The sequence below is a fragment of the Saprolegnia diclina genome (assembly GCF_000281045.1).
Source record: "Saprolegnia diclina VS20 unplaced genomic scaffold supercont1.45, whole genome shotgun sequence".
Lineage (NCBI taxonomy): Eukaryota > Oomycota > Saprolegniomycetes > Saprolegniales > Saprolegniaceae > Saprolegnia > Saprolegnia diclina.
The window spans coordinates 110,675-122,451 of record NW_008246112.1 but is presented as its reverse complement, the minus strand read 5'-3'; the positions used below and the strand labels follow the sequence as shown (position 1 = coordinate 122,451).

The following is an 11,777-nucleotide window of genomic DNA, read 5'->3' as shown; positions in this document are numbered from 1 at the left end:
CTGACCGACGATTCGGTACGACCCAACGTCGAGATATAGAGTGTTCCATATATATATATGAATGTGTTCCGCGTTACTCCCGTGGTAAACCCCACTCGCCGAGTCATAGCTCGCGCGAGGTCGTACGCAGGCTCCTGGACTCGGACCACCCGACAGAAGAGTGCAATATCTAACATGAATGCATATGGTCCACAGGGTGTAGGCCCGACTGCTCCGAGCCTAGATTGTGGCGAGATATGCCGCTTGCTGGCTCATTGCGCTGTAGCTGCTCAACACTACAGTATAAATGTACTCGAATCGATCGACAAGCTCGTGCTAAAGATCAAATAATGATGGAGGATCGCAATCCTCCGAATAAAAGAGCACCGCGCAATAAAAGAACACGAAGGGATTAAAAGAATGCTCAAAGGGATTAAAAGAATGCTCGTTGGGCCGTTCTTTTATGCCTGGTTGCATTTTTATGCACCCACCGTTCCAATTGAAACACATAGCATGCTGCAGCACGGCAACCGTCGGGCGCTCTGGACGTCCATGGGCGCATCATGGGTCCGCGCGTCGACGGGCGTGCTCCAGAAGCTCCTCGCCAAGGACCCGCCGACGCCGCCGCCAAGCGTGCTCGCGGCCAAGAAGGCGGCGCGGCTCCAGGACGCGCTCTGGAAGCCGGCGCTCGAGTTTCCTGCGTCGGCGCTGGACCGCGACAAGCGGTCGCTGAACCACTCGCTGCAGGTGCTCGAGCGTCTCACGCTGCGCACGCTCGCCCACGTCTTGCAGCCGACGCCATTGGCCGTGCTCGGGTCGTGCTGCACGCTCGTGCTGGGCATCGGCGGCCTCGAAGCCGCGTACCTTCTCGACGACTCGTACTTGCACGCGTATCGCCAGCATGACAACTACGCAATAGCGTTTATGGTCGAGTATGCGTACGAGAACTTTGCGTCGAGCTGCATCTGGGACACAAAGCCGCCGGCGTTGGTTGCGCGGGCGCTGGGGTTGGACCCACACGAGGTTCCTTGTTCTTTCTCACCTCGTATTTGTGCTCATACAGCGGTAGATCCTGCACGAGTTTGCCGATACGCCCGACGACGCGCAGCGCATGCTGACGATCCTCGGTCTGCGCACCCAACGCGCGCTCGTTGCGGGCTTCATGCTGATCGCCCAGGTAGAGACCTTCCTGTCGGATGCCATCGCTACCAACATGCTCATTATGCGTAGGGGCTTGGCATCATGGGCGGGGCCATGCGTGTCTCGCGCGACTACTCGAAGAACGTGTGCTCGGGCAAGGAGCCGCCGCTGCACGGCGTCAAAGAGCGCATCATTCGCCTCACGGGCACGGCCAGCGACGCAACCGAGGTGTCGATGGCCCGGTACGGTGCCCACATGCTGCCCGTCTTCAAGGACCCCCACAAGTAGACTATGCGTTGTCTCATCTAGCGACGACACTGTACTGTGTATGGTTCTTAGGATGCGCTACCTCATCTCGCTGTGGTCGCACAATGGCAAGTTTCCGTGTGTCTGGCATGTGCCCGGCGGCAAGTACGGATTTCGCCACTCGTGGACAGGCCTGCGCATCGACAAGCGCTATATGCTCAAGACGACGACCGGGAAGCTCATTTTGACGATGGAAGCCGACGTCACTCGCGCCGAAGAAGCCTTCCACCTCATGCCCAGCACGCAACCCGATCTGAGCATTGAAGAGGCGTCGCAGGGCTTTCGCTTGATCGAGCGAGCGGCCGCCGCGCGGATCGAGCGCCCGTTTCGGTCGCTGCGCGTCATCCTCGGGGACTCGCTCCAAGTGGAGCAGCAAGTGCCACTGCGTGCGCGCTTGGACGCCAAGAACGAGTGCGACGTGTTCATTGACGCCAAGGCCATCGTGATGCTTGCCTTGCTGAAGTGGGCTCACAAACTGCCACGTACGTCGTGTCATCACCCTAAGAACAGAGTGGCGACAGAGTGTGTAGAAGACGCAACCATTGTGATTGATTCGTCGCCCGAGCACTACGCGTACATGGCGCATCTTTTGGCTGCAAAAGGCCACGCGACGATGCCGCAGTCGGAAGCCGCGGCCCTGACGCACGTCAAGACGGAAGCCTGGCCGCACCTTGTGTATCTCTCATCGACATCGGCGACGATCAACGCCTTGCAGACGCTCATCCAGAGCAACCGCGCCGACCCGACCCAGTGCTGCGCGCTCCTCAACAAGTACTCTCGTTTGTAGGAGGGATAGGGTTATGCGACATGTGTCTAGTGCCTACGGTCTCGATCACTTGCGGGAAATCGCGCTCTACGAAGACACGCGGATTGGCTCGATTTGCGCGGCCGAGCTCCACGACGACTATTTTCGACAGGTGCTCCTCTTACTGTCGTATATTGTTTATTCTTCGGTATTATTGAAACTATATTGTACTAGGTTCGTATTTGGACGCGCATGGGGCACTCGGCGAGTGCGATCCAAGCCGAGCTCGACACGCGCTTTGCCGAAGTACTCGCCATCAAGCAGTCGACACTGGAGAGCGTACCACGAACAGCAAGCCATGATGTCTCTACGATCGCAAGCACCGAACCCTAAGCTAGCTAATGACATATGTAACTCGTATGCCCACCGTCTCGCATAGGCAGGAAAATGAGATACCCTTTTCTCAACAACCTTTCACAAATTGAAGCCAATTGATGCCACTCGAATGCATGAAAGAGCTCGTTTTGTGTTGAATGTTACCCTATTTTGCGGGCTCGATGTATTATAATACGTAAAATGGGGATCATAAAGTTTACGTACACGATATACAAAGAAAGAGGAGAAAGAGGTTAAAAGGTCTTCAGCACGTTGACAGAGGTGGAGCCTGGCTTTCAAGTGCAGTGATGCGGCTTGAGTTGCTCGTGCTGCCTTTCAACCAATCAGGCGAAGCTTTTGATGAAAAAGCCATAGATTACGGTGTATTTCGACCAGTAGCCGCCTTAAAGCACATAAGAAGGCGCTTGGATTGGCTAAAATTCACGCAGATATCATCACCACGACTGAGCTCCGCGATTGATTTTAGATATCCCGCGATTTTTCGTAGGAAGCCCGATGGGCCGGACTGGAATCGAATCTAGAATCTAGAATCTAGAAGCCATCGTGCGATTGAGTCGATGGCCGCATGCTTGCGAACAGCGCTATCACGACAATAGCCCAGCGTCACTGCGCTGTCGTTGTTGCTGTTAACGTCTACGTGTCTAGGAGACGAATCGTGTCAGCCGTTGGGAAGTGACATTGGTCAAAGCCTAGTCATGCTCGTAGTGGTTTAGTAGAGTGGCTTATCTCTCGCCTAAGTGCTGTAGACAAGTCGATTCGACTAGCTTCACGCACTTTCGATTGAACCATCAACTCTAGTCTCAAAACTCGATTCGTTGCCTTGTAGATGACATCCAAAGTACACACCATGCATCGGTTGAGTCATGGGTCATGGTTGAGTGTAGATTCAACACAATTGGCACCCATTTTGACTTTGACCCGTGGTTGAGTGTCGATTCAACTCACGTGGCACCCATTTTGACTTTGAAAGTAACGAAGGGCTTTCTACGACATGTGTGTGTCTAGGATATCATTTCGACGTGTTGATATATATGCACCCATGACTCTGATCGTATATCGCTTTGGTTCTTCTCGCACGAGTTTTGTCAGCAAGATCGCGAAGGATACGCGCTGCAACGCTTCGCAACGTCATCGTTCTCCGCCGCAACGTTTCAATGGTCGTCATGGGATTGGCGGAAAAACGATCTTGTGCGGAAATATCCGCCAATGGCATCCGACTTTGCATTGCAAGCGTCGGCGAGCCGGTCATTCTCGTCGCGGCGACCTCCATGCACAGTGGCAAGGTGACGCCACGGAACGAGCCGTCGGGCTTTGACACGGTCGACCTCGGGCTACCGCCGGCCTTGCGCCCGTCGACCGACTCGGGCAACCTACCGGCGCCGCCCGCGCTCAAGTCGATCCTTCTCGCGCCGTTCACGTGGCTGCGCGCGTCGTCGTCCAAGACGCTCTCGGGTCGCGTCGCGCCCGACCGCCTCTCGAGCCGCAAGAGCATCGCGAGCCAGCACTCGTCGCAGTTGATGCGCTGGGACTTTGACGCAGGCCTCGAGACCAACCATTTGCGGCAAATGGATAACCTCCAGACCATCTTTGGCATCGTCGGGGCCTACGCCGCCCTCGACGTCTCGTTCGACGCGCTCAACCTCTTTATGAACGACGTCAAGCTCGGGTACGTCGAGGCACCGGACCTGCCGTTCCACCGCTACTACCACAACTTTACCCACGCCATGGACGTCACCCAGACGCTCTTTGCGATGCTGCACTTTATCGAGCCATTGGACCCGATCCTCGGGCCGGTCGAGAAAGCCATCACGCTCATTGCCGCGCTTGGTCACGACATCCACCACCCCGGCGTCACCAACCACTACATCGTCGTCGCCAAGCATGCGTATGCACTCGAATATGGCGACGGGTCGGCCTCGGCGCTCGCCACGACCAGCGTCAAGGTCTGGGGCGTGCTCGAGCGCATGCATGCCGCCGAGACGCGGCGACTCGTGACCAAACACCGGCTCCTGGGCCAGTTCCGGCCAACGACCCAAGTGCAGCTCGAGAAGCTCTTGATGGCGTGCATTCTCAATACCGACATGGCGCAGCACGATGGCTTACTCAAGCATATGCAGTCGCTCGTACACGCCCGACAGAGTCCGTTATGCGCCGACGACACGCGCGTGCTCTGCTCGTTCTTTTTGCATTGCGCCGACTTGAGTAATGCGGCCAAGCCATGGAAGACTGCCGAGCGCTGGGCGTCCCTCATCACCCAGTACTTCTATCGTTTTGTATCAAGGTTTCAACCCAAAATGGTATAGAGAGTTTTTCGAGCAAGGCCAAGCCGAGAAGCGACGCGGCATGCCGGTCTCGCCCAACTGCGACGCAACCACGACCATGGTGCCGGAGCTCCAAATCAAATTCATCAACTTTGCGGTCCTCCCGTGCTTTACAATTCTGCAAGCGCTCTTTCCATTGGCGGCCGAGACGGTGACGCACGCCTTGACCAACATCCGTCACTGGGAAGCCAAGCGGGAAGACGAGCTCACCCTCGAGCAGCGCGTCATCATTCGAGCGATCGCAGTCGAGACCAACCTAACGGCTGAGTGGACGAAAATGCAAGAGCAAAAGGACTCGGGCGACGCGTCGCTTCATCGCCGCGAGTACGTCTGGGCCAAGCGGCTTTGCTACCACCCGGCGTACCTTGTGTCGTTGGCACTGGTCTCCATCTACCTCGTGATCGAGCCCAGCGTGCGCGAGATGGCCACGTCCCACGCCGCCGACATGGCCCTCAATGCATTCTTGCTCACTTTGCTTGTGGTCGTGCTGGCCGATATGACGCTAACCGCGCTCGCCGACCACATGTATTGTGGCAGCTTTTTCAGCTTTTTGGACATCGCAACTGCGATTTCCATTGTGCTTGAAGTGTGCAATTATGGGCCGCACGCGACCTACAACATTTGCTTTGGAATCGTCTTGCCCGAATTGCTGCAGCCGCGGATTGTGCGCGTCGCAAGAGTCCTCCGCGCGGTCCACGCCGTGCCGCTGCTTCTCTTCCGCCTCTTTGCCCATGCACCGCCGTCGACACCGTCCGTTGCTGCGTCCGAGACAGCGTCCGACGTCGACGACGACCGATCGACACCGATGGCGTTCTCGCGGCGGGACATTGCCCGGCTCTTTACACGGCTTGCGTCACGGACGTCCGATGTGGTCCGGCCCGCGGCGATCGAGCGGCTCGTCGCCGAGGCGTACAACGGGATCGACGTGCCGCCCCACGCAGCCCGCAATGTGCTTGCGTACTTCACGCCGTCGCATGCGAGCAAGTCGTCGTTCGTCGAGTTTGCCCATGCGCGGTCCGCGCCCCGCATCGGCATTTCACGCGGGTCGTTTGCTCGTGGCATTCGCCATATGGAGCTCAAGCACGACGGCGCCCCCGACTTGTTTATGGATGCGGCGCCGCGGCCCGCGGCCGAGCGCATGGTATGCATGTATCAATCTATCAATGTATCAAGTTGCAACATGAATGGCTAGGTTGGCCGGGAACTCAGCGACATTGTCATCAAGCGTATTCTGGTGTTGGTGCTCTTGGTTTTGATTGTGGTGCCGCCGCTGATCTGGGAAGCTGACGCTGACCGAGACGTCTACTCGTACAGCCTCGAGAGTCTGCATGCGAGTGCCTTGACCAACGCGTCCGCGTCGGTGCTCCAGGCCGACTTGGCGTTGTTCGTGACGACCTTGACGCCGATATTTCTTCAGCTGTACAACGTCTCGGCGGCAACGATCGAGTCGTCGACCAACGGTGTGCTTGCGACCAACGATGCAACCTTGCTGGCGCAGTATCGGTACGACCAGCTCGAGAGCGTCCAAGTCTTTGGCTGCGACCCGTCTTTGCTCGTCACGACCCTCTCGACGCGCACTGCATCGCCCGGCGAGTGTCTCTCGACTGCGCTCTTTGACGTGACGGCATCCCGCGTGCAGTCGGCGCAATGGAGCGCGCTGAGCACGCTGCTCTGCTTTCTCTGCGTCATGGTGTCGGTGCTGTACCTCGACTACGAGACCTATACCACTGTGATCCACCCGATCGAGAGCATGCTTCATGTCGTCCAGCGTCTCGCAATCAACCCGCTTCGTTCGATTCCATGCTTGGCCGGCGAAGCTTCAAATGAGATCTTACTGCTCCAGAACACACTGGCGAAAATCGCGTCTTTGATTCAAATTGGGTTTGGCGAAGCCGGCGCCGAGATTCTCTCGGGCAACATGCTCGAAGGCGACCTCAACCCGATGGCCGAAGGCAAAAAGGTCTATGCGATCTTTGGCTTTTGCAGCATCCGGGACTTTGCCGATGCGACCGAGAAGCTCAAGGAAGAGATCATGACGTTCACAAACCTCATTGGTGATGTCGTCCACCGGCACGTCCACGCGCTCAACGGCCATGCCAACAAGAACATTGGCCAAGCCTTTCTATTGGTGTGGAAGGTGCCCGCGACGTCGATCGAATATGCTCTTGTCAACGGCAATCAAACACCGCAGCACATGTCGCCCAAGAAGAACTCGTTACTGACCGTCATGGAGAGCGACAACATGCGGCAGCGCGGCAAGCTCACGATCGCCGACAAGGCGCTCATCTCGTTCTTGAAAGTCCAGCTCGAAATGCACGATGCCGAGTCGCTCAAGGCCTATGCCCATGTTTTGCCCAAGGACCATCCAATGGGGTTTGGGTTGCACGTGGGCTGGGCCATTGAGGGCGCGATCGGGTCGCGCTACAAGATTGACGCATCGTACTTGAGCCCGGACGTCAACATGTCGTCGCGTCTCGAAGGGGCGACCAAGCAGTTTGGCGTCACGCTGCTCGTGTCCCATACCTTTCACAAACTGCTTTCGGCGCCGGTCCAAGCCATGTGCCGACTGATTGACTGCGTGACGGTCAAGGGCAGCGAGAAGCCGCTCTCGCTCTACACGTTTGACATCTACGACGACCTTGGCGCCCACGCAACGAACGCGCTCAGCTGCGTTGACGACCTCCAGAAGCTCCAAGCGCGCATGCCGGTTGAGTTTCGCATTGCGTTCGACTCGGGTGTCGCCAAGTATTTGGAAGGCAACTGGCCAGAAGCGACGCTGCAGATTGAACACGCGCTCTGTTTTGCGCCGACCGATGGACCGTCGAAAGCGCTGCTGCGGGTCATGGCCGAGCACCACGGCCAAGCGCCGAGTGCCTGGCAGGGCTACCGCGCCTTGACCGAAAAATAGGTCGAGAAATCAAGATAGAATGCAACATTAGATCGCACTCGACATCGACGAGACAACGATATGCGCTGTATGGAACCGAAGGGGTTGTCGACGACCCTGCTGTCGGTGTGAAGGCGCATGGGTCGCGCCAAAGAAAAAGCTGCCGGTTGATGGGCTCGAAGCGGCGCCGTCGTTTCCAACACTGTTTCCAACACTGTTTAAAACCAGGTTTCAAACATCCACAACCATCATCCGGATATGGACAATGGTATCCGGATTGTGGCGGACCTTTGCGCCAGCGGCCATTTCGGCGGCGACGGCTTGGGACCGACCGGACCGACCTGCTGCCTCGCACCGTCGCGAGCCCTCGCCTTGCATGTTCCCGCCTGGTCTCCTCACGCCCAAGGGCCTTGCCAAGCCCGCGCCCGACAATAACTTGCCCGACATGCTCTGGTTCGATACCTGCATCCATCCCGATAGTACGAGCTGCGACGATGGCAGGACACGACGAGATTGACGACGCGCTGTGTCTTAGACGTGATCGATGCCAAGGACCATATGCCCGAGTACGAGTACAATGTGACGGGCATGAAGCGCGTCAAGAAGCGCGACCGTATCCAGCTGGGCACGCCCGTTGTCGTCAACGAGAAGGCGATTGCGCTCTTTCGCCATGGCAAGCGGCTCTTTGCGATCCAGCAGATGTGCCCGCACGCGGGCGGCAACCTTGCCCTGGGCGACATTGAAGAGATCGACCGCATGCTGTGCATCTCGTGCCCGCGCCACAAGTGGCCGTTCGTGCTGCTGTCCGGCGACTGCCTCGTCACCGAAGACATTCGCGCCGAGCAATACCCGGTCGAGGTGCGGAAATCGAACGGGCTCCTCTCTATCTTTGTGGGCTTTACGGGCCTGAATCAAACGCTCTTTTACCAAGACGATTTTTAACTCGAATTATTGTACTCTATACACATTGCACATTGCCAACCTCCCCCGCCCGGGCACCCCATACTGTAGGCCATCAAGGGCACGTTGCCGATCGTCTTGGACCGCGACCTCCAGTCGCTGCCGCCGCCTTCGTCATGGGCGTCTCTCGAGGACCTCAAGAAACTGCGTAGCTTTGCCAGTGATGGCGAAGCCTGGAGCGTGTCGTCATGAGCTTCATCGAAGCCACAAGCGCCTCCGGGCGACTACATAAGAGCAAGACGCGCCGCCGCCACCGCCCGGCGAGCAAAGGCAGAAGAAGGAGATTGCGAATTTCTACGCAGTGCTATACCTCAATTCGACGAGCTGTCGCCTGAAAGGACCAGAAGGGAAAAGCGGGGAGCGGGTCTTCGTCGTCGCTCGTCACGGTCGACGTTCAGCCGACAAACGCACTCAAAGTGCTTCCAACATAGGAGGAAGGGCTCCGCAAGCACGAGCAGCTTGCAGCACCAAGAGGCGCCACGTGCAGGCGTGCACTGTACTACTACTCCAAGCAAACACTGTATTGGACTCTATATGAGCGAGACGCCACGTCGTCTCGCCCAGCACCGTCCACGACGCATCCAGCATCTGAAGCAACGCTTGCTACTGCGACGTACGCTATCCCACATCGACGTTCGAGGTATCGACTCCGCAAAGGCCTTGTTATCCTGGCAGTTGGATTTATCCCACTTGGATCTATCCTAGCGAATATCCGACTGCATGCATACTGATGAGAATGCTGTGGCTCGTTGCGCCACTTTTTACACTACTTCTCACACTTTGCACACTACGTTTCACACTTTTTACACTACTTTGCACACTTTGCACACTACGTTTCACACTTTTCACACTACTTTTCACGCGCATCTCGGTTGCGTGCGATTAGAGGTGGCGGGTCCGGAAATAACCGTACAGTTCCAATTTGCAGCCACCATCAAGGATGGCGCCGGGAGCGAAGCAGGTCTTCCGCGCCTTCAAGCTCCAGGGGCTCACGCTCCATGCGGACGCGCTGAAGCGGCTCCTCCATGAGATGGAGGTGGAGCAAACGCTAGGCCTCGACGACGTCCTCTTCGCCATCAAGAACAGCATCGACCGCTCCAAGCGTCCGCCATCCATCGTCGTCCTGCGCCTCCTCATGCTGCTGCTGCTACTGTAGTCGTCAACAGCGTCGTGACGATCGAAGCGCTCGAGAGCGCGCTCGATACACTCCTGAGCGTCTCGGCCGAGAACGACTACCAGAGCATCCAGGTCTTTGACGCGTTCGAGATGCCGGGCCTCCAATATGAAGCCATGACCAAGACGTACAGCGTCGGCCTCGACCGCCACCGGCGTCTCCATGCGGCGCCCAACTACCGCGTCAACCTGTTCCGCCATCGGTACCTCATTGGCCTTGATGGCGTCGCGCCATGCCATGGATTAGCTTTGCCGCCATTGAGCGCCGCGTCCGCCGCCACAAGACGTTCTCCAAGCCCGTCATGGCCTCGGCCAAGCTCCAGCGCGAGTATCTCGAGGTATAAACACCGAGACGAGAGAGAGCGCGTGCTCATGCATAGAGGAAGCTCACGCGGATCGAGTCGCTTCTCGGTGTCTCTGGCATCAAGCGCGTCCTGGGCATGTTGGGCCAAGACGAACGCAATGCCATGTACCTCGAAGACCTCACGGCGCGCATCTACATCAACACGGACAAGACGGTTGCACTCAATAGCTTATGTGCTTGGGGGCTAAGATGACGTAGGTCTGTGCGCCGGGCATGTACACCTTGAACAGCGTCGTCATCGTCGAGGGCCAAGTCCGCGACGACGTCTTCTACGTCGAGGTAGACGCGATTGTGCTCTTGATTCGTATAGTACACAACCTCTGTGGCTAGTCGATGGGGGGACCGCCACCCGAGTTTCGACTTGACTCACTTGGTATTCTCGGCGGACTCGACCCGCTCGGGATTGAAGTCTCGTCCCAGGTATTCCTCTCCTAGCCTCTTTAGCAATAGAGCAAATGGTGGTTGTAGCAATTGACGCAGATTCGCGCACTTGAGGCGCAGGACGAACTTGCGTCGTTTGTGATCCTCTCGGACGTGCATCTGGACGACCCGCAGGTCATGAAGCGACTCGAGATCCTCTTTGAAGGCTACGCGCCGTTTTGTCCGACGTTGTTTGTGCTCATGGGCAACTTTACCTCGACGCCGGTCGGCCAAGGTACCGATGGTTTCAAGTGCAGCGAACTTGACACGCGCGCGGTTGTAGACGCTATGAGCATTGCCGACTTTAAGGACCTCCTTGACAACCTCGCGAACCTCTTGCTCCAGTTTCCGTCGCTGGTCGCGCACTCGCAGTTCGTGCTTGTGCCTGGCCCCGACGACCCGGGCGCCGCCAAAGTCCTTCCGCGCCACCCGGTTCGTCGCGTGCACCGTCTTGTGTCGTTGCGATGGCGATCGATGTAGCTGCCCAGTATGTGCACCCACGACTTTGTGCGCAAAATCCCGACAGCGACCATGGCCTCCAACCCGTGCCGGTACATATATATACTGCTTGTGCAAGTAGGCGCAACTGTGTATATTAGCATTCGGTACTACACCAAGGATATTGTGATTCTCCGGGACGACCTCCAAGCCAAGATGCGGCGCAACTGTCTCATGCCGCTTGCCGCGCCGGCCGACGACGATGAAGAGCGCACGACCACCGTGAGCCGACAGGTAAGCCGACTTGGCATCGGTTGATACGATCTTGATACAATCTCGATGCTGTAGCTCATCAAGACGGTGATTGATCAAGGTCACTTGTGCCCGCTACCGCTGTCGGCCCAGCCCATTCACTGGGCGTACGACAATGCGTTGCAGTTGTTCCCGCTGCCCGACGTGGTGCTATTGCGAAGGAATGTACAACGCAGCACTGATGTCCTACTTAGATGATTTTGGCCGACAAGACGGATCAGTACCAAGTCGGGTATGCCGGCGTCGCCGCGTTTCATCCGGGTCCGTTCTACGTCGACTACTCGTTCATGCTCTACCGCCCTGCGACATCGGTGACCGAAGTTAGCCGCATCGATT

The 11,777-nt window shown here is 57.4% G+C and overlaps 4 protein-coding genes across 4 annotated transcripts; all 4 read left to right on the top strand.

Moving 5' to 3' along the window:
* Nucleotides 1-472: 472 nt before the first annotated feature.
* Nucleotides 473-2,624, top strand: SDRG_11878 (hypothetical protein). The gene is made up of 7 exons (XM_008617932.1): nt 473-1,002; nt 1,049-1,156; nt 1,210-1,403; nt 1,459-1,907; nt 1,956-2,196; nt 2,243-2,342; nt 2,405-2,624. Exons 1-7 carry the CDS (start codon nt 493-495, stop codon nt 2,561-2,563), a joined length of 1,761 nt encoding a protein of 586 aa, XP_008616154.1. The 5' UTR covers nt 473-492; the 3' UTR covers nt 2,564-2,624.
* A 1,172-nt stretch (nt 2,625-3,796) lies between these two features.
* On the top strand, nt 3,797-7,843 carry SDRG_11877 (hypothetical protein). The gene is made up of 3 exons (XM_008617931.1): nt 3,797-4,823; nt 4,870-6,028; nt 6,080-7,843. The coding sequence occupies exons 1-3, from the start codon at nt 3,835-3,837 to the stop codon at nt 7,793-7,795; spliced, it is 3,864 nt and encodes a 1,287-aa protein (XP_008616153.1). The 5' UTR covers nt 3,797-3,834; the 3' UTR covers nt 7,796-7,843.
* Nucleotides 7,844-8,054: 211 nt separating this feature from the next.
* On the top strand, nt 8,055-8,755 carry SDRG_11876 (hypothetical protein). The gene is made up of 2 exons (XM_008617930.1): nt 8,055-8,253; nt 8,310-8,755. The coding sequence occupies exons 1-2, from the start codon at nt 8,151-8,153 to the stop codon at nt 8,714-8,716; spliced, it is 510 nt and encodes a 169-aa protein (XP_008616152.1). The 5' UTR covers nt 8,055-8,150; the 3' UTR covers nt 8,717-8,755.
* A 919-nt stretch (nt 8,756-9,674) lies between these two features.
* SDRG_11875 (hypothetical protein) lies at nt 9,675-11,766 on the top strand (the record flags this gene model as incomplete). The annotated part of the gene is made up of 13 exons (XM_008617929.1): nt 9,675-9,837; nt 9,891-10,110; nt 10,155-10,245; nt 10,294-10,425; nt 10,470-10,550; nt 10,602-10,691; nt 10,740-10,926; nt 10,975-11,123; nt 11,172-11,242; nt 11,291-11,423; nt 11,478-11,588; nt 11,636-11,724; nt 11,763-11,766. The coding sequence occupies 13 exons, from the start codon at nt 9,675-9,677 to the stop codon at nt 11,764-11,766; spliced, it is 1,521 nt and encodes a 506-aa protein (XP_008616151.1).
* Between the last annotated feature and the right edge of the window lie 11 nt (nt 11,767-11,777).